General features: G+C 40.4%; 1 protein-coding gene across 1 annotated transcript; it reads left to right on the top strand.

The window, feature by feature from the left end:
- The first annotated feature begins 20,309 nt into the window (after positions 1–20,309).
- LOC140803753 (uncharacterized) lies at positions 20,310–22,515 on the top strand. The gene is made up of 3 exons (XM_073159635.1): positions 20,310–21,200; positions 21,401–21,937; positions 22,391–22,515. Exons 1-3 carry the CDS (start codon positions 20,421–20,423, stop codon positions 22,484–22,486), a joined length of 1,413 nt encoding a protein of 470 aa, XP_073015736.1. The 5' UTR covers positions 20,310–20,420; the 3' UTR covers positions 22,487–22,515.
- The last annotated feature ends 852 nt before the right edge of the window (positions 22,516–23,367 follow it).

The raw sequence follows: 23,367 nt of genomic DNA, 5'->3' as shown, positions 1-23,367 counted from the left end.
CCTTTTGAATGGACATTTAATGGAATATCTTTCAATTTTAAGTTATAGAGATCGTTTTCAAGTTCTCAAGTACCAATTAAACATTCATTCTTGTAAATGTTGCAAACACCTTTGCTAAATAAACAAGACTATCCATTTTTATCACAATAGAAATGGAAACAATTTTTTCACCAAAAAGGTACAAACAAAACATCTCTTAAAATTAACTTAAAAATCATTGTTCAACAATAAGTAAACATCTTCAACAGCCTTGGCAGCAACTCTTGCTCCATTGCCCATCCTCTAGAAGGTCACACCTTCCTTAAGCTTTCTACTTCTTCCCATCACCTGTAACACATTACAGAGATGTGATCCACATCCGGTATCCAATACCCAAGAAGTAGAGTTAATTGAAATGTTTACTTCAATTTAGAATATACCGTTTCCAGAACTCTTCTGGGTCAGATATTCCTTGCAATTTCGCCTGTCAGCGATGACAAACATCACTAGTCTTGTCAGCCTTAACTGGTGTGGCTGCCACAACGGGATTCGGAGATTGCCTCATCAAGGGCACGTTCTTCTTGGGACGTTGGAAAGAACTCTTCTTTCCCTTCCCATGTGGATCAATCTTCGTACCAGATGAAGAACCCACATAAAGAACCAACTTCTCCTTTTTGATAGTGGATTCAAACGTAACAAGCATATTTACCAACTCCTCAAGGGTCGGCTCCATCTTGTTCATGTTGAAGTTCACCACAAAAGGATCAAATGAGCTAGGCAGGGATAAGAGCAACACGTCGGTGGTCAACTCCGAAGGCAAGATCATATCCATGCCAACAAGCTTATCCACGAGCCCAATCAACTTCAGGCCATGCTCATGGACCGAGGCCCCATCTCGCATGCGCATAGTGATCAGCTCCTTGACGGTAGCATGCCTAAGAGGCCGAGTCTGCTCACCAAAGAGCTCTTTGAGGTGCTTATGAATGTCAGCAGCATTCTTTGCATCCTCAAAACGCCTCTGCAGCTCATAATTCATAGAAGTCAGCATATAACACCTGGCTATCAAGTCATGGTCACACCATTCCTTGTAAGCCTGCAATTCCTCAGGATTGTAGTCAGTCGGAGCCTCAATAGGGGGCGACTCAGTCAGTGTATATGCTACCCTTTCCGAATTCAAGACAATTTTCAGGTTTCTTAGCCAAGTGAGGTAATTAGGTCCAGTTAATATGTGTTTGTCGAGTATTATGGATATCGGATTGCGAATCGAAGACATTGTCAATTTGTACTGAAAAGTGAAAACAGATAAATGTTGGTGACTATTTTAAAATATTTAGTAAGATATGAAGTTTGGACTTTTACTTCATAAATATGTGCTCCCACTGTTTTGACATCTTTCACTACCCTCTAGTGAAAACGGGAAACTCCTTTCCTCAGTAGGTACGTAAGGTCCAATTAGCGAATTATGATCCCGAATAATATCAGCCAATCACAATTCCTAAAAGGTAGTTTTCAATTGCATCACAATGCAACCCTCTACGTAAACTTTTGTCTCACGTTTGATTAGGACCCAATAATATGACGTCGTTCATCTTCACGTGTCAAGCCTTACCCATCGATGTTGAACCTTAATGGACGGTCGCCACGAGTTCCCCCAATAATATGAGCCGTAATCATGGGAGTTCCACGTAGTTCACATCACCATGTCAATGGATGTCACAGCTTTCCGGCACCCAAAGCTCCCCCAATAATATGAGCCGAGCCCCGAGTACGGGTAGCGTTCATCATGCACCCATTGTCGATGGAAGACAAGGAAATTATAAACAAATTTATAATTCCCCTTTTCGGGCTTGATATTAATTTTGAATCTTATTCAAAATGAGGGTTTTTAATTTTGAAAGGTCTCATCATTAATTTTATTTTAAAAGCTCGCCATGTTTGATCGTATGTTTGCCGGATTCATGCAACTTTGTTATTATCATAATAATAACGCACATACTCATTATTTATAACATATCATGCATATATTATAAACAGTAAACAAACAAGGATGATCAATCGCCCCAATACTAATGGACCATGTGAGCTAAACACGGGCCTAGGTCCAATCCTAGGGTAAATGCACGGGATGCAATGCAACTATTACATTAGCTTCCAATATTTACATGTCTTTGATCTTCATAATCATCATGGCCACCATCTTCCAATCTTGATCATCCACTATACTAATATTTACAAATAAATATCCATGAAAAATAGGGATACATCTCATGGGGTGGGAACGGGCCATAAACCAAGCCCACTTTAAATTTGATAATTATTACAATCATTCAACACAAAATATCCTAGCATACACCTAGCAAATTGGGCTTGGGCTTTTGATCATCCTTCATGCATAATATCACATATCATACACCATCAATTAATTATCACAATAATTAATTGATCCAATATTATATATCTTGATCCAATCACTAACCGCCACGATTATAAACTAAATTAACAAAGTATACAAACACCATTGTCTACTTTCCAATTAATTTATTTATAACCGAATTTCTTGTAAATCACCATTTACTATAAATATTTAAAGTCCAACTTAAAATATTTATTTCATGAGAAAATGTTTGCAACTTTTGTAATTTTAAACTTAAGGGCCCAAAAATTCATTTTTCACCAAAAACGTTTTGGCCCATTTAAAATTCACAAATATGTTAGCCATCCAATGGCCCAACAACTCAAGGCCCATGACAATTTGATAATCCAAAACACTTTTGGAAACCCTAGTCGTCATCGTCGTCGCCGGAGCTCCGTCGCCAGATTCCGGCAACAAATTTTATTTATTTTTTTTTTTAAATGGGGGCTGTTCGGGCAGCCCCTTGGGCTGCCCTTGCTGCCCAAAAGCCGCCCCAAACCCGGCCTTGAATCGTTGCAAAACTTCACCTCATGCGGTTAGAAATCGATCTCAACATAATATCTTGTAGTTGCTACACAAAATCGTAACCATAGCTCGGATACCACTTGAAAGGGGATCGGTTACGGTGACTGGAAGCGCAACGGAAGTTTTAAAAATCTAATTTTTTTTGGTAAATTTTCGGCCACCTCAAGTAAATTGTGTAGCAAATACAACAAACACCAAATAATGTCATACATAGGGTGTTTAGAAGTTTTACCTATCAATCACAAGGATTGATGTATGGCTCCAACTTTGTTGTTAAACAACAAAGCTCTTGAATGGCATGAAGAAATCTACAAGCTTCCTCCTACCTTGAATCTTTCCTTCAAATTAAGCCCACCACTAACTAGGTAGATCCCCTCATATTTTGCACTAGAAAAATATGAGGATTTTTCAAAGAGAAGAGAGTGTTTTTCTCCAACAATTGAAGAACACAAAAGAGAGAAAAATGAGGAGAATTTCTTGCAATGTTTCGGCCATATGGAGTGCAAAAGAGGGGAAGGGAGACTTGTCTTGGTTTGTGAAAAAGTTGAGTCAAAAAGGTGCATGCCATGCCTTGAAAACTCAAAAAGTAGTCTCCCAACCTTTCACCTCCCATGCATGCATATTATATGGCTTTTATCAAAATAAAAACCATGGACTAAATTTAATTATCTCAAACATATTTGAGACTAATTAAACATTACTTGAATTTACCCAAGTCCCACTAGTTAAATAATTAATTTAAATTGAGCTCTACAAGACTCAATATAATTTAATTAATTCAACACTTGAATTAATTTAATTATTTGGACTCTACTAGGTCCACTAGTGTTTAATTAATTCAACACTTGAATTAATTTAATTTAGTCCATAATAATGTTTATGAAAATCACAATTTTCAAATACATTATTCACTTGGCCAAATTTTAATTTAGGAACACTTCCATAAATCAAAATTTACATTTCTCTCATAGAAGTCATACTTCTATTTTTCTTTACACTTATAAACTCATTTATAAGTCGTTCAACACATTGAACTATTTTCTCCTTTATAGAAGTCATACTTCTAATTTTCCTTACGCTTATAAACTCCTTTATAAGCCGTTCAACACATTGAACTATTTTTACTTCTCAACGGGATCTAGAAAGCTAGTACTTGTGTGGCCCTCAATGGTTCATTGATACAACTAGCCGTGGGTTCACATCTCCATCTGATTCGGACTAAACATGTCCTTATATGAGCATACCCCAATTGCTCCATTCTTATTTATCAACACCTTGATAATAAGAACGTCAGAACTCAAGTCTGATAGTACCCAACCAATCATGTTAAACGCCTAGCAGCATCGCTTACATGATTCCCTAGGTATCAAATGATAGTGCCTGCAAGAACCATTCTATTATGGTTAGCGTACAGTACGGTCCCTTCAACTCATATATCCCGACCGATTCGACAACCATTGGTATATCGAGAGTTGTCAATGAATCGATACTATGTGTCATGTCGTAGTTGCATCGATGGTGTAATCTATGAAACCCTTTTCATAATTACAACCATACTCTGGCCAGAGATTTCAACCTACATACACATGATAACACATAGGATATCCATACCCGAAGGTAAGCGGTGAATCCCCGACTACAATGCATTGACTCCTATGTGTTTCGACAGAACACCCAACCTTGCCACCTGATGACCCCATGAGAGTCGGTAAACAAGTCAAAGTGTAATTCTAGCACATAGAGTCTCAATGTTGTCCCGGGTCATAAGGACTAATGGTGTACAACCATAAACTAGGACGTTTCCACTCGATAAGTGAGAACCACTTGGAAAGTCCTTTAATGGAGGGTTGTTCAGTGCACTCTACCAGGAGCACCTATCTGCATGCTCGGACATCACAATGTCCCCTACCAATGAAACATGGTACTCACATCGCAGATACTAGTCTCTAACTCGAGCGGCCTATATCCTTCTTAGTGGCGGCTGAATCGACTAGTAACCGTTTAGAATATACAGTATTACAAATATGAGTTTCATGATACTCATCATATGAGCATCTCATATTCTTTCTACTATTTGTATATTCAAGGGTTTTATCTATGCAACTAGCATGGGTATACAGATAAAGATGTGCCAAAATAATAATATCAAATATTACTAAAATAAAGATTGCTTATACATAGAGTTTCATTGTGAACACTCGGCCAACACTTGGCTCGACGGGCACCTACTCTAACACATTCTCTATATACATTCCAGTAGGAATGTTATATGAACAATATAAGGCAGAATATTTTGCTGCTTATATTGATTCAGGGGCTGGAATCTGCACAGCAAAAAGAGGAATTTTTCCAAATAATTTGGAAGAAGAGTTACCCAAGATTGCTGGAAGAGATTTTTCCAGAAGAATCTTAATTCTATGTAAAGGAGTTAAGATGACTAAAATTATGATTGGCGGTGCTGGACAAACACCTTGGTATAAGGTAAAGACACCACCAATTTATTTTCATGATACAGGAGCTGACATATTGTTAGGAAATAATTTCCTACAAATGTTCAAGTCCTATACCCAAGAAAATGAGACTAGAAGATTAGTGTTCACAACACCCTGTGATCACAGAATCATAGTCCAGAGACTACGAGAGGCATTTTACAGAAAATTGCCAATCCAGTTTCGCAGCAAGCGTGGTGATTCAGGAAAACTTCTGAACCCAAAAATGAAGGATTCAAGACGGTTTGGAGAAACAATGCTCCAGTTGAGAGCTGACAAAGAACTCCAACCAGAAGATATAGAATGCCTTAAGATAACTCTACAAACAAATGAAGTAGAGTTCGAATCTAAGGTATCATTGGAAGATGTCAAGAAGAGGATCAGAGAAAATTACAATGTAGATCCCTTGGCATGGTGGGACAGAAATCAACTCAGGGCTTGCCTTAAGATCAAGGAAGGCAAAGAGTATGAATTTGTCCGTTGTAAACCCATCCCAATGAACATCATTGATCAAAGGGATATGCAGATTATAATCAAGGAACATTTGAACCTTGGTTTGATCAAAGCAGGTATATCACCATATAGCAGTCCAGGTTTTCTAGTAAGAAACCATGGTGAGATAAAACGAGGAAAACCCATATTAGTTATTAATTATCAAGAAATTAATAAAATTCTGGAGTTTGATGGGTATTTTATACCTAGTAGAGAACACTTGATAAGTTGCATTCGCAATGCCAAGGACTGGTTTTATTTGAAAAGAAAGCAGTCATTGCTACAAGAAAGATTGAATTCCTCGGAATTGAAATCGATGAGTCAGGTATAATTCTGCAAGAACACATAGTAGAAAAGGTGCAGAATTTCCAGAAAATCTCAAAGACAAGAAGCAACTTCAAAGTTTCTTAGGAGTTGTTAATTTTGCTGGGATGTTTATCAAAACCTAGCAAAATACAGGAAGGTGTTCAGTCCATTATTGAAAAAAGATGCAAGGTTTATATGGACAAAAGAACACACAGAAGGACTTATCCATTTAAAGGAAGTTTGTAAAAATCTTCCAAAAATGGCTATTCCTCAAGATGAAGATGATCTGGTATTATATACTGATGCTAGTGATCATTGGTGGACAGCTGTAGTGACCCGTTCCAGAATCACCTACTAATCAAGATTTAAGCATGCAATTAACTTAATTAATTACAATCAGAGATAATGGCGGAAAAAGTCAACAAATGAAAGATATACAACCCAATCGAAGTCCAGAATAATTCAAACAACAATAACTGGTACAACTGTCTCGAAACAAAGCAGTACTGATAACTAAAACAAATGGCTACTCAACGTCCTCCTCCTCCTCCTGAGCCCTCCAACCTGAGACCTGCCCCGTGGGAATGGGGTGTCCAAGATAAAGAAAAACGAGGACGTGAGCGATAAGAACGCCCAGTACAAAAGCATGAGTATACAAGCCTATATGAAATGCACATGCTATGATATGATACCAGGGTATTCAAGAAACGGGAGTCACAAAAGATCTCAATATGCTCAGTCTAGAGGCGCCAAGTGGATAGTGCCGCGCGGTACTCCTCTGGGTCACTGCATCCACTACAAGATCAGACGTGGACCTAAAATGTCCCGGATCACCGAAGCCCTCCGGACCCGTCGGCCACTGTGTACTCTCGGTGTCCATGCGTCCACAAGACAGGGCTGAGCGGCCCCACAAGATATAGCTTATCTCGAAAGAGATATAGCTCAACAATAAAGGCTATCTCGAAAGAGATACGGCTCAAGATGAAATGTAACATGCAGCAATAAGCGTGACATAATAGCATGCATCATATGACATACATCAATGCAGCAAATAATCATGCAACACATATAAGAATGTATACTCGACCAGGATATCTCGGATAGTACTTTCGTACCTCTAGTAAAGCAATCCTAGTCCACAGGAAATCCTATCAATCGGGTCTAGTCCGTCGTCAGCCCTGACAATATTGAGCTCCCTGACTGACCTTCTCAGACCGTCGGCTATGCCCGGCTGCTCTGTCCCGGGCTCCTCTTCCCTTCTCGGGCTGATCTTCCCTTCCCGGGCTGCTCTTCCCTTTCTGGCTGCTCTTTCCTTCCCGGGCTGATCTTCCCTTCCTGGCTGCTCTTCCCTTCCCGGGCTGATCTTCCCTTCCCGGGCTGCTCTTCCCTTTCTGGGCTGCTCTAGAGAGCTAAAAGTTGCATTTAAACACACAGTACCCCCTCCACAATGAGAAATCCCATGGCCTATTTATAGACCTCAGTCTGCATGAACGTGTCAACCAAATCCCATGCATCCGGACATCTGTCGCTAGGCAGCATGCACAAAGACACCTCACCTTACATGCATGAACGTGTCCAACAATTACCATGCACTTGACACCTGTCCGGCAGGCGTGTCAACCAAATACTATTCCCGGGCTGATCTTCCCTTCCCGGGCTGTTCTTCCCTTCCCGGGCTGATCTTCCCTTCCCGGGCTGCTCTTCCCTTCCCGGGCTGTTCTTCCCTTCCCGGGCTGATCTTCCCTTCCCGGGCTGTTCTTCCCTTCCCGGGCTGATCTCGGCTTACTCACACGAACTCTAAAGCCAAAATTACACATGATTTACTTAATTAAAGATACTTAATCATGTTTATTTAAATAAATAGGATTCGGGCTACTACATTCTCCCCCACTTAAAAAGATTTCGTCCTCGAAATCAGGCTAGAAGAAGAACGAAACGAAATCACAGCATCGAAAAACAACTAAAATACTGTTGAATACAACCGATGTTTGGTTTACAACGGAAAAACACACATACATCCATAGTACAACTACAGTACAACTCAAAAGAACTCTGGATGCTCTGAACGCATACGGCTCTCTAACTCCCAAGTGGCTTCTTCAGTGCCTCTGCGCTGCCACTGAATTAAGACAAGAGGAATGATCTTATTCCGCAACACCTTGTCTTTGCGATCGAGAATCCGAACTGGTCGTTCCACGTAAGACAAATCCGAATCAAGTTGAACTTCAGAGGGATGTAAGATGTGAGACTCATCTGCTACATATTGTCTCAACAAAGATACGTGGAACACATCATGAATACTTGATAGGTACGGCGGCAATGCAAGTCTGTAAGCCAAATCTCCCACGCTTTCCAATATCTCAAAGGGACCAATAAATCTTGGAGATAGCTTACCCTTGAGACAAAATCTCAAAATCCTGCGAAAAGACGAAACTCGGAGAAACACTTTCTCACCTGGCTGAAATTGAAGAGGTCGACGCTTGGTGTTCGCATAACTAGCCTGTCGATCCTGAGCAGTCTTAATCCGCTTCTTGATTACTGCAACCTTATCAATAGCCTGCTGGACTAACTCTGGTCCCTCAACATGTCGTTCCCCAACTTCGTCCCAGAATAATGGAGTACGACAACGTCGCCCATACAACGCCTCAAATGGTGCCATACCAATACTACGATGATAGCTGTTGTTGTACGCGAACTCCATCAAAGGCAAATGATCCTGCCAAGCGGTTCCGAAATCCATAACACAAGCTCGCAACATATCCTCAAGTGTACGGATAGTCCTCTCTGACTGACCGTCGGTCTCTGGATGATAAGCCGTACTCAAACTTAGTGAAGTACCCAATGCTGACTGGAAACTACCCCAAAATCGTGAGGTAAAACGAGGATCTCTGTCACTAACAATACTGACTGGCACTCCATGCAAACGTACAATCTCTTGAATATACAATCGAGCCATACGATCGAAAGTGAAATCACGGTTATATGGCAGAAAATGAGCAGACTTGGTGAGTCGATCCACCACTACCCAAATAGCATCACTGTTCCTCGAAGACAATGGCAAGTGAGTAATGAAGTCCATCGTGATATGCTCCCACTTCCATTCAGGAATAGGTAAGTTCAACAATAATCCTCCCGGTCGACGGTGCTCTGCCTTAACCTGCTGACAAACTAGACACTTGGAGACAAACTGATAAATGCTGCGCTTCATCCCTTTCCACCAAAATCGTGTCCTCAAATCTTTATACATCTTATTGCTTCCCGGATGAACACTCAACTTGCTTCGATGAGCCTGAGACAAGATCTCTTCCCTCAAAGTATCATCCTCTGGTACTACAACCCGATTAGACAAACACAGAAGACCATTAGTCTGATAATGGAAATTGCTATCTCCACCAACCAACCGAGCTAATCTCTGAGTCTTGAGATCAGACATCTGAGCATCTCGAATCCGATTGAACAAAGTTGGCTCAGATAAAATGGTAGCAACACGAATGCTCTCCATACCTTTCCGATGTTTGAACTTAAACCCCAACGAACAACAATCCTGGACAGCACTAGACATAGCATTGGTCTGAAGTGCAGAGGCTCTCACCTTGCGACTAAGAGCATCGGCTAGTGAGATTTGCAGAACCTGGATGGTACTTGATCACACAGTCATAATCCTTAAGTAGATCCATCCAACGACGTTGTCTCATGTTCAACTCAGCCTGAGTGAACAGATACTTAAGACTCTTATGGTCAATAAAGATTTCAAACTGAACACCGTACAAATAATGACGCCAGATCTTTAGCGCAAACACAATAGCAGCTAATTCTAGATCATGAATAGGATACTTCTCCTCGTGAGATTTTAACTGTCTGGAAGCATAAGCGATCACATGACCATTCTGCGTCAACACACACCCTAAGCCTTGAAAAGAGGCATCGGTGTAAACACGGAAACCATTAGATCCTGACGGTAACGCCAAAACAGGTGCAGAAGTCAGAAGTCGACGAAGCTCTCTGAAACTATCTTCGCACTCAGATGACCACTCAAATGGAACATCCTTCCGAGTAAGCTGCGTCAATGGTCTAGCTACCTGAGAGAAATTCAAGATGAAGCGACGATAATACCCTGCCAGACCTAGAAAACTACGGATTTCGGCCACTGTCGTCGGACGTGACCAATTCAGCACTGCCTCAATCTTGCTAGGATCCACAGAAACTCCTTCCTTGGAAATCACATGACCAAGGAATACTACACGATTAATCCAGAACTCGCACTTACTCAGCTTAGCATACAATTGCTTTTCGCGAAGAATCTGCAACACCATCCTCAAGTGATGAGTATGCTCTTCCACACTGTGAGAATAAATCAAGATATCGTCGATGAAAACCACAACAAACTGATCTAGAAAATCCCGAAAGACTCGGTTCATCAGATCCATGAACACCGCTGGCGCATTTGTCAATCCGAATGGCATAACTAGAAACTCGTAATGCCCATATCGAGTACGAAATGCAGTCTTGGAAATATCATCATCTCTGACTCTCATCTGATGATAACCCGATCGCAAGTCAATCTTGGAGTAAACAGAGGTACCCTGAAGCTGATCGAACAAGTCATCAATACGAGGTAATGGATATTTGTTTTTGATCGTCACACGATTCAGCTGGCGATAATCAATACACAATCGCATCGATTCATCCTTTTTCTTGACAAACAAGACTGGAGCTCCCCAAGGTGAAACACTCGGACGAATATAACCTTTATCAAGAAGATCCTGCAATTGCTGCTTCAATTCCCTCATCTCTGACGGAGCAAGACGATAGGGGGCACGAGAAATCGGTGTAGTCCCTGGCATTAACTCAATGCCAAATTCCACCTCTCTAATCGGAGGAAAACCAGGAATCTCATCTGGGAAAACATCAGGAAACTCACAAACCACTGGAATATCATCTGTACCAACACTACTTGTGGATGAATCAATCGCATAGATGAGGTAGCCTTCCCCGCCCGACTCTAAAGCACGACAGGCTTTCAGAGCAGATACCACTGGCATCGGAGGTCGCGCTCCCTCACCATAGAAAAACCAACTAGAGCTCTCAGTCGTACGAAACTGAACAAGCTTCTGGTAACAATCCACAGTAGCTCGGTAGGTAGTCAACAAGTCTATACCCAGAATACAATCAAAATCTTCCATCTCTAGGATCATAAGATTCGCAGTCAACTCGTTACCCTCAAAATCTAAAGGACAACCCATTACTAGACGCTTTGTAATGACCCGAATCTTTGTTTTCAATTAAGTATTAATTAAGAGATAATGATTTGTTAATTAAGTATTATTAAGGAATTGCTAATCCGGGATTAAGCTGTTGGTATCCACCGAATTTAAAAAAAATGGATAATCCGATCTATCTCTGATTACATTATCTCGAGAAATCCAACTAGACCAATGAGATTCCGACACGTGGCAGATAAGATTGTTTCGGATTTTGTGAACTAGTCCAGTTTCAGCCTATAAATGGAAGCCGATTCTTTTGTTTCCTTCACCGCATTTCTTCAGAGAGAGAGTTCTAGTTATCCTTAGGTTTTCTAGCCAGTATCGAGGGCACTTTGGTGTCGAGAAGTTTCGGAGCTAGTATCGACTCGAGGAGGGGTCGGTGAACTGAGATCGAGACATCATCAGCGGGCTAACGACGGACGCAGGTATAACCCTAAATCCTTAGATAGTGATTTAAGGATCATTAGGGAGATCTTTGTAGCATGTTTGATCTGGTTTGTTAGTGATTTCTTTATGTTGGTATTGTCTAGGTTCAGAGCTTTCTGTCAGATTGTTTTAGTGAGGTACGTGATGTACTGACTGAGATATCCAAGCGTAGTATACACACTTATATGCTGCATATTTATCTGTTGCATGATACATGTTTTACTGCTTTGACATATTATGCATGACATATCATGTTGAGCCTGATATCGTTTGAGATATACCTCGTTTGTTGGGGCCGCTCAGCCCTATTCTGTATTGTGGACGATGGGGCATCGAGAGCTACAGTGTCCGACGGGACCCGCGGGCTCTGATGACCTGGACATTGCAGGTCCACGTCTTGATGATGAGTGTGGGAGCCAAAACATGCCTAGGGCAGATCAGAGACTACACACTCAGGCGCCTCTAGACTGAGCATGAGATTCTTGACTTGATCCCTGATATCCGAGCATATTGCATTTCGCATGCATCATATCAGTTTGTATACTCGTACATTCTCGTATTGGGCGATTGTCGCTCACGTCCTTGTTTTCATCTTGGGCACCCCATTCCACGGGGCAGGTCTTAGGTTGGACGGTTCGGACGACCAAGGCAGTGGCTAGAGCAGTTGGGTTTCGGTGGTGATCCAGTGGAGGTTTCCTGTGGTTTACCGTATTTTCGTTCAGGGTTATGTTTTGTATTTGTTATGGTTGTATTAACGTTTAAGACTGCTGTTATTGTTTTGTTTCCATTTGGGTTGTAAGATGATTAAGTATTTGGTTTCCGCTGTTTAATTGTTGGCATTAAGTTTAATGTTGCATGTTTATTAGTCTGTTTAGTAGTGGCTCGGGTAAGGGCGCTACACGCTTTGCTAACACCGAATGACCCATCGGAGTAAAAACGGAAAGAATGACGTCTAGAGAAACATACGGTAACTTATGACGCTTAACAAATCGTGCAGAAATGAATGAATGTGATGCTCCGGTATCAATAAGAACAAAAGCAGGAATACCGCATAAACAAAAAGTACCTGCTATGACTCTCCCTGTCTCATCTGCAGCCTGATCCTGGTTCAGCGCAAATACCTGACCTTGGGCACGAGGTCGAAGATTTGAACCGCCCACTGTCTGACCTTGTGTCCTCTGCTGAACAGTCGTCTGAGATCCGGAACCGAGATCCTGCTCCACCTCGCAACTGAGGACAATTCTTCTTAAGATGACCCATCTCTCCGCACTGAAAACAAGCTCCCGCGGCTGATCGGCACTGCTCCGATGGATGGTTCTTCCCACAATGCACACAAGAAACCTTCTTCTTACCAAAGCGAAAAACACCGCTAGACCGAGATCCAGATCCAGAAGAAGAAGAACCTGACTTCTTGAAAGACTGAGATCGAGGGCTCAAAGTATTCGGAGGTCTAGAAGAAAGAATAGACCTACCACGCTGGAGACTGATCTCTGCCTGGCGACACCGGTTCACTAACCCATCATAAGAAGTAGGATTATCGCAGACAGTGACTCGATCAAAGATCTCCTGGTTAAGACCCTGAAGGAAATGGTCATACTTGGCCTCAGAACTGCCACTAATATGAGGAGCAAAGGGTAACAACTCGAAGAACTTCTGCTGATATGCATCAACAGACATACTACCCTGCTTAAGATTCAGAAGTTCAATCGTCTTTGACTGGCGAAGGGCTGGAGGAAAATATAGCTGCATGAAAGCTGCACGGAATTCGGCCCAAGTCACCCTATCCTGAGCCTGAACTATCGGCGCAGAAGTCGATCGCCACCACTTGCGCGCACGGCCCTCGAGAAGAAAACCAAGGGTCTCCATCTGCTGCTCTTCGGTGCATTGGAATGCACGGAAACAACTCTCCATGCGCTCTAACCAATCCTCAGCAACATCGGGAGTCTCGCCACCGACTAAAGGCTTAGGCCCCATCTGAATGAAACGGTGCATCTCAAAACGCCTAGGGCCATCACGACGATGACGATGTTCACGATGACGCCTACGATCGTCCTGGTCACCCCAACGACCTACACTCCCATGACTACTCTCATCACCAAGGTGGTCAGCCATCGCTACAAGATAGAATGGGGAAAATGGTAAATGGTCAACGAAAATCCCAAAACAGAATCTATATCCCAAAATCATATGCATGCTCTGATACCATAAATGTAGTGACCCGTTCCAGAATCACCTACTAATCAAGATTTAAGCATGCAATTAACTTAATTAATTACAATCAGAGATAATGGCGGAAAAAGTCAACAAATGAAAGATATACAACCCAATCGAAGTCCAGAATAATTCAAACAACAATAACTGGTACAACTGTCTCGAAACAAAGCAGTACTGATAACTAAAACAAATGGCTACTCAACGTCCTCCTCCTCCTCCTGAGCCCTCCAACCTGAGACCTGCCCCGTGGGAATGGGGTGTCCAAGATAAAGAAAAACGAGGACGTGAGCGATAAGAACGCCCAGTACAAAAGCATGAGTATACAAGCCTATATGAAATGCACATGCTATGATATGATACCAGGGTATTCAAGAAACGGGAGTCACAAAAGATCTCAATATGCTCAGTCTAGAGGCGCCAAGTGGATAGTGCCGCGCGGTACTCCTCTTGGTCACTGCATCCACTACAAGATCAGACGTGGACCTAAAATGTCCCGGATCACCGAAGCCCTCCGGACCCGTCGGCCACTGTGTACTCTCGGTGTCCATGCGTCCACAAGACAGGGACTGAGCGGCCCCACAAGATATAGCTTATCTCGAAAGAGATACAGCTCAACAATAAAGGCTATCTCGAAAGAGATACGGCTCAAGATGAAATGTAACATGCAGCAATAAGCGTGACATAATAGCATGCATCATATGACATATATCAATGCAGCAAATAATCATGCAACACATATAAGAATGTATACTCGACCAGGATATCTCGGATAGTACTTTCGTACCTCTAGTAAAGCAATCCTAGTCCACAGGAAATCCTATCAATCGGGTCTAGTCCGTCGTCAGCCCTGACAATATTGAGCTCCCTGACTGACCTTCTCGGACCGTCGGCTATGCCCGGTTGCTCTGTCCCGGGCTGCTCTTCCCTTCCCGGGCTGATCTTCCCTTCCCGGGCTGCTCTTCCCTTTCTGGCTGCTCTTCCCTTCCCGGGCTGATCTTCCCTTCCCGGGCTGCTCTAGAGAGCTAAAACTTGCATTTAAACACACAGTACCCCCTCCACAATGAGAAATCCCATGGCCTATTTATAGACCTCAGTCTGCATGAACGTGTCAACCAAATCCCATGCATCCGGACATCTGTCGCTAGGCAGCATGCACAAAGACACCTCACCTTACATGCATGAACGTGTCCAACAATTACCATGCACTTGACACCTGTCCGGCAGGCGTGTCAACCAAATACTATTCTCGGGCTGATCTTCCCTTCCCGGGCTGTTCTTCCCTTCCCGGGCTGATCTCGGCTTACTCACACGAACTCTAAAGCCAAAATTACACATGATTTACTTAATTAAAGATACTTAATCATGTTTATTTAAATAAATAGGATTCGGGCTACTACAACAGCAGTTCTCACAAAGCTCACACCAGAAGGAGAACAACCATGCAGATATTGTAGTGGGTTATTCTCAGATGCAGAAGCCATAAGATGGCATATCAATGAGAAAGAATTTTATGCAGTAAAAAGAGCTTTTGAAAAATGGCCATTATTTTTACTTGCAAAGAAATTCACTTTGAAAGTTGATAATACACAAGTGAAAGCTTTTTTAAGGAATAGAATTGAGTCTAAATCTGATAAGGCTAGATTATTACGATGGCAAGCACTATGTCAAAACTATATTTTTGATATTGTGATAATTAAATCTCATGAAAATATTCTTGCAGATTTTTTAACAAGAGATGGACAGCATTGACATAGATGCTATTATCAAGATGCAGATGCATTTGAGGGAACACCTTGAAATGCTTCAAACCGAGTTCAACAAGTTAGCTGTAAACGCAGAAGTTGCGGGAAGGCTACAACAAGCTGATAATAGAATTGTCTATGATCGATTACAGGGTGTTTACAGGCATATACTCAGTTATGGTCTGTAATGCAAAGGCCTATCCTCCAAGGCATTGACCACTGGTTTCCCAAATGGAGAGTTTTCGAGTACAGGACTCTATACCTGTAGCGGGGGATTCAAATACCCCTTGCACAAGTGTTAAGTCGGGATCATCACCAGATGAGTCGACTGAAACAAAAATTGAGACTCCTGATCCTTATCTTGAGTCTTCATGTCAACCCTTCACCTCGGGGATTGAAGAGGGAGAGATCAACCTTAGGCCTCGTATTGACAAAGGCAAATCTAAGGTTGGTACTAACGAAGCAACAATTTCTCCATTTCAGGTCTATCAGCAGAATTGGGAAAAATGAAAACAAGAATTGGAATCAACCCAGCTACTAACAGGGTTGATGTTTCAGGAAAATATCCAAGGGTATGGATGAAACAAAATTCATATCCAAAGGAGGTTAAAGCATGGTATGAATTCGGGGCTCTTGCCTCAGTTTATACTACATCACCTAGCTTTCCGGAAAAATCATGTCTACCAAAATGGATCCAGGAAGCTGTTCACGAGACTTGGGCGAATAATGATTATTTGTCCAGAGGAGATGTTTTGGAGCTATACTTTTTCAGTGCAGCACCAGAACCAGCAGGGAAAGGTTCTCACGAAGCCTTTCATTTCATCAAGTTAAGGAGGCCGGATGTAAATGTTCAAAAATTTATCAAGGATCCTCCAACAGAAGAAACACCCATGGTCGCTTCAATCTCTGAAGATGATATGTCTACCAGAAGAGCTTGGGGTTTATGGGTCTGTCTTACCGAGATGGACAAAGTCAAGTTTCCGTTCAAATTCTATAATCATTCAGTGAACGGATCATTCCTGTTAAACATCATGACAGGAAAAACTACAAGTTTTGCAGAAGATTTATTCGAGAAAAAGAGAAATCTTTTGTGGAACAGCAAGCTGCCGGCTAGTAAAGAGACTCGCCGAAAATTCTGTAACATGGCACATATAGGAAGATGGTCAGAAAACATCTGCCTTGAATGCCAAAACCAGAAGGAACCTGAATTCGGTAAAGGATTGAAGCCGAGATCTGATCGGAAGCACTTTACCGACACAAGCACAAGTGGAGAGGGACAACAATCACGTTTTTCTCGAGGATAGCGAAAGCCAAAGATTCCTCGACAAAATTGATAGTGGACATGTGACTCACCCACTAACCAAAAGAAGGACCACCATGTGAAGAATCATGTGAGTGGAAGGACAGGACCACCAATAATCGGTAGAAAATGACAAGGACCATTGAATACCTAATTTAAAAAGGGAATCCAATGAACAAAAGCAAGACAACTGGTCCCGAAATTTTCATTTATAAATAAAGATAGATTGGAACCAGTAAAAACATACTAAGAAAGAAACCTAAAGAAAAATGTATTTCACATATCTGAAGGTTTTGAAAAGAAAACTCAAGTACGAGAGAAGTGAGCTAAAGGCCCTCAGATCAATAGCTCAAATGTATCAAGAAAAAGGGGACGAAATTACAGCTGATCTTTTCCAAACGCATTCCTACTGGCAATGCGGTGAAATAAAAGAATGAGAAAAGTTGATGTCTAGATTAATCATCTAGAAAGAAACAAGGCAGGAAAGGACCACTCAACCACTAGAGGGTCCCTAAGCAAGCTGTAAAGGCTTATGAATATTTGAAGTCCGAGTTTCAAATCCGAAAGAAGCCTTCTATAAATAAAGGAGCAGAAGGAAGATGAAGGCATCGATCAACCTCTTCATTTTTCTTCAAACTATTTGTAATATTTTCTTTCAAGTTTATGTGTGTAGTAAGTTCAGCTACTATTAGTAGCTAAACAAGTTTCTCCTCCTCTATAGGAGGTTACTATGTATTAATAAATGTTCTGTGTTTGAATAAAAGAGATCTTTGCTCTTAGCCCCTCTCATGTATTATTTTCAAAATTTTATCATATACTATACACCTTAAGGTAGGAAACGAATTAAGGTTGTGCCAAGTGCTGCTGAAGGAATCTGCGTCAGTAACCATCGGTTGCGATCGCATGGTTGGACTGTGAGGAGCAGTTCGTAAAATACGATGGATATAACCCGGTGGCACTCCAGTCAAAAAGATATAAGGTTTAATTTATTTTACGGAAGCATGATGGGCCATTATTTAAAAGAAAAAATCAATTATTTAAAATGAAGATATAAGGGCAAATTTGGAAATTTGAGAGATATGGGGAGTTGAAACAAAGTTTTAGTGGGATAGGGAGTAAAGAGAAGGTTGAGAATGGGAATGGGGATTTTTTGACAAATTCCCCTTATTTTATATCATAAAACTTTACTATTTTATAGAAATTATTTTGGTCCGTTTTAGTCACGTAATGTATAATTTTGAAAATAATTATTGTTAGTTAATAATTTATGAATAAAATATCAAAAAAGTATTTTGTTTCAAATTTTACTTCATTCACAATTGTAATTTTACACTCACATCAAATTTCATTCACTAGGTTACTTCGATGTTACATGTGGGGCACTGTCCCCACATGGTTTTGATGGACAAGATTCACACACATATTCGATTTTAAAAAAATTAGTGGACCTCATGTATGTGTGGCTAAATTTGAGCCCTTGATCTATTATGGATAGTACCCCTATATGTAAGATGGAATCAACCAAATAAATATATGCTTTGGTATCATGAATGTATTAGATATTAGAGGTTTTCAAGGCCATCTCCCAATTTTTTGGACAAAAAAAACATAAACATTCTGGAGATTTATCGTTTTGTCAAACCAACTGCTCAAGCACGTTATAACCCCATTAGTCGAGCCCAACGCAGCTATCAACATGTCTCGAATACCAATTATCTGTTTAATTATAATTAAAGGTGATTCCTCTTTATGCCCCTCCGATGCCACACGTTACCATATTGACCAAATTTGTGACTCACCCATTTAATCAACGTATTGTCTTTCTTCAAGTGAATCTTCCATAGCGTCTTACAATTAAGCAGATGTGAGTTGCCTAGACAGACATCGGAGGAGGCGAGAAAGGAAAAGGAAAAGGATAGTGAAAACATGTCCAGTCCCCCACAAGAGCAACAGATCCATGAATCTGACGACGTATTTCAGGATCCTCTTTCCCTGAAGCTAGCGCAACCCGACCCATCGTCGAGCTCAATTGTATGTTTTACGAGCTCGAAAACGAGCCGAGCTCAAGTCAGGTTTGTTAAATATGATAAACGAGCTATTAATAAACCAAGCTCGAGCCCGCCTTGATTAACATGATAAACGAGCTTTTAACGAGTCGAACTCGAGCTTTTCACAAGCTTAGTAATTTCAAGACAAGTCGAATTCTAGCCTGATGATAAAAGCTCGAATAAAGCTCGAGCTTGAGCTCGAGCTCTATAAATCTTAAACGAACCAAACTCAAGCGAGATGATAAAAGTTCGAATCAAGCTCGAGCTTGAATTAATCTTAAACGATCCAAGCTCCAGCCTGATACTGTTCGGCTTGGTTTGGATCATTTATATCCCTAGAATTTGTAGCCGACATAAATAAGTCTGTAGATTAAAAATGTCTTCGATGAGCATAAACTATAACAATCTTCTAAATCTCGAGCTGACTTTAATTTTTGTGCCAGCCATATTATGTTGACTTTCGGATTCGTAATTTTAATTAGTGTATGGGGTACGCGATTTACAAGTGACTCACTGACTGACTGGTTGCCACTAAATTAAGCTTTCTCAGTTTGAAGTCAAATAAATATATATATATAGACTAGGAATATACGTACTTCGTTGAATTTTGAAGCTTTCTAATTACTTAAAGAAGCTTAAATTAAGCATAATCTTCCTTCGTGAGCAATAAAATATTTATTGCACATGAAGGGAACATTTAGAGTGAAGTAACTAATTTCTTTTTTTTTTTGTTTTGCGATATTAATAATATGATGTTTTTGGTTTTTTCGGGGAATTTTTTTTATTTAAGTTAAATTGCTATCTCAGGAATCGCTAACTGTCTTTTAGCCATCATTATTACGTTCGATAGGAGTAAGTTTTTAAACTGTGTTTTGGAATCTATATATTTATTCACTTTCTATACATTGTATTTTTTTATTTAATTTCTTTATATGAATAAAAAAATTTTTTAACATATCAATTCCAAAGATAAAAACCTATATCTTCACGTTAAATATATATATTCTTCAAAGAGCTTTACTCCACAATTTTCTTTCTCCTTTAATTCTTTTTTAAAAAAAAAAATCTAAAAACCCTTGTACTTCTCTATCCAATATTAAAAATCCTCCCATCGAAATTCCTCGTACATGCATCACCGCATGTTAAAAAATATATTCAAAAGTCAGAATGAAGTAACTCCATTTAACTCCAGTGGTTTCTTTCAAGTAATCGATAGGATTCAATGGTGTCACTAGTTCAAAAGATGAACCATTTAGTTAGTCTACCCAAAACCTTTTTCATTTTTGTTGTGATCTTTTCATTTTGCTTCATTTACCTCTCCATTCATCATCCTAATTATTCTGTTTCTTCTGTCATCTTTTCTCTTCCGACGGTTATATCTTCACGAGAAACGGATTCTCCGACCAATCTTAGCCACCTCGTCTTTGGCCTGGTTGGCTCAGAAAAAGCTTGGCGTCACAGAAAACCTTACATCCAATCCTGGTGGCGTCCAAACATCACACGAGGATTCCTGCTTTTGGATCAAACCCCGGGGATAACCCTCCTGCCTTGGTCTCCATCAGCTCCTCCTTACAAAGTATCCGACGATCTCACAAAACTTCTCAGAAACACCGACATCACGGCCCAACGGATCATACATGGCATCATGGAGGCTTTCCGAGAAGATAATGAGAATCTTAGGTGGTTGGTAATGGGGGACGATGACTCGATATTTTTTGTTGATAATATAGTTGATGTTCTATCAAGATATGATCATAGAAAGTACTATTATTTAGGGGGGCAGTCCGAGTTTACTTTGTCGAATCATTGGTATTCTTTTAGCCAGGGATTTGGAGGTGCTGGATTTATTTTGAGTTATCCTTTGGCAAAAGTGTTGGCAGAAGATATGGAGAATTGTTTGTTGAGATATAGGTATATTTTGAAACCTGCTGCTGATCTTACTACAATGTCTTGTATTGCTGATATTGGAGTTAGCCTCACTCCCCTCAAAGGATTGCACCAGGTATATATTAGTGGTACAGCGGTTGAAGTAATTAGTATCACCTACGTTAAATTTTAGAACTCATTCAGTTTAAAAAGTTGATATTAGAGATAAGATCACATATTTTTTTAATTTCCGGCCAATTGAAAGAAATTACTCTAACGGGATGCTTCAAAATTCTATTTTATTTAGATAATTCAAATTCACGTTGAAAATTACAGATTGACTTGCGTGGTGACATATCAGGTTTCCTGTCCTCGCACCCACAATTCCCTTTACTATCCCTTCACCATTTCGACTTTGTTGACCCACTCTTTCCCTCCATGAACCGATATGAATCCACACACCACCTCATGGCTGCTGCTGCAGCAGACCAGTCCCGAATGCTGCAGCAAACTATCTGCTACCACCGTGAAAACGGGTGGTCGTTATCCATTTCTTGGGGTTACTCTGCTCATATATATGAAAGAATTATGCCTCGGGGATTCTTACAGTTCCCCATCGAAACCTTTAGGCCATGGGGAAGGAGCCCCCGGCCACCACATTACATGTTCAACACACGCCGGCCGTCAGATCATCCCTGTGAAGCCCCCCATGTTTTCTTTTTCCAAACCGTGGATAAGAAAACAGAGCATGATCCGGTTATAGCCACGTTTACTCGAGCATGGCCTCGGCTTTTGCCTGCTTGTTCTGGGAACAATTCTGCCGAGTTTGTTTCCAAAATTCTGGTACATACACCACCAACAAAGCGTCTTGAGGTATGATTTGTGTTAAATGCAATATCTCTGTTACGGTTTAAAATATTTGAACTTCACTATTATAACTAGCTATACTTTTGATAAAGTGACAAACGTTCGGTCTTAACAAATGGTATCAGAACTAATGTCACGAGTTCAATTCTCATTGATTGTAACGAGTGCAATTATTAAGTGAGAAATTGTATAGTTCTTGTTGGGTAGAGCAACATGGTGCTATATCTGTCGTATTGTTTGAAAGATTTGAATTGCACCGTTATCACTAACTATAATTTTTATTAAAGTAGCAAACGATTTGGTCCAACAATTTGCATCACTGTTTAAAATCTTTAGGTTTATTTTTCAAAATTTATTGAAATTCATCTTGGGGTTCATTAGTTTCGAACTTGGTTGAGTTTCTTCATTCTTCTACAATTCAAATGATCATATTTATGGTGGTTGATTTTTTTTTCCCAGATTGATAGAAGCGAATGCTGTGACATCGTTCGAATACATGATAACAAGGCAGAGGTTAAATACAGGGAGTGCATGAAAAATGAGATCATTGCCTAATTTTTATTCTGGAAGTACCCAAATTTTTGCATTATTATTGTGATCAGATATGGATTTACATCATTTATTCAATATATATCATATAACCTTTTTATAAGTAGCATGGTAATAAGAAACTGTAGCGGCATGAACATCGGTACACTGTACGTTTAATTACTTCAACTCTATGCTTAAACTGAGAGAACTACCAATCAGCATCAACCCAATGCCTTTCGTTTTTTAAAGAGGCAATCCAATTCTCCGAATACTAACTTGGATTTTAAATGAAGGACAAACTCACATCGACTTTCTTCACTTTAGCATGGACTGACGATTTTTCTGATCAGTGAGCCTTTTGGATTCCTATTAACCGAGCATAATCAACCCATCTGCATAAAAATTCGAAACGGTTTAGGAGTTCTATTACAGTGAGGATGGTTTAGAATAAGTGTCACGCCTCGGGACGGAGGTTGGTTGACGCCAGGCGTTGCTCTCAAATTTACAGTCGAAAACAACAAGCCTCCAAAGTACAAAATTCAGAAACCAGTCTTTTATTCATAATAATCATTAATTGTCTGATACAAACTCAATGACAAATGTTTTACAACGGAAATGTAAAACCAAACATCATACTGTCTTAACAGATGCAGTAGAATCTAATTACATAAATCAAAACTGAGAACAATAACAATCTTCTTCACCAGCCCCAGAACTAATGCTATTCTTCTTTTCTAACAATTCTTACTCGTTCTTATCTGAGATGAATTTGGTGGGTGAGTGATATGGTTGTCACTCAGTAAGCGGGAGCGAGACTAACTCTCAGTTTTCGAAATCATTTTCATACAGAAGCAGTAATACGAATAATATACAGAAATTCTTATTTTTATAACAGAAATCAATAT

The sequence above is a fragment of the Primulina eburnea genome, chromosome 10, assembly GCF_022965805.1.
Source record: "Primulina eburnea isolate SZY01 chromosome 10, ASM2296580v1, whole genome shotgun sequence".
Classification (NCBI taxonomy): Eukaryota; Viridiplantae; Streptophyta; class Magnoliopsida; order Lamiales; family Gesneriaceae; genus Primulina; species Primulina eburnea.
This window is presented reverse-complemented; position numbering and strand designations above follow the sequence as displayed.

What these genes read in the sequence shown, in the direction of transcription:
- LOC140803753 (XM_073159635.1), top strand. Translation starts at nt 20,421, where the DNA reads ATGGTGTCACTAGTTCAAAAGATGAACCATTTAGTTAGTCTACCCAAA. An exon ending in CCCTCAAAGGATTGCACCAG is followed by an intron (nt 21,201 to 21,400) that starts GTATATATTAGT and finishes TGAAAATTACAG; the next exon opens with ATTGACTTGCGTGGTGACAT. An exon ending in CACCAACAAAGCGTCTTGAG is followed by an intron (nt 21,938 to 22,390) that starts GTATGATTTGTG and finishes TTTTTTTCCCAG; the next exon opens with ATTGATAGAAGCGAATGCTG.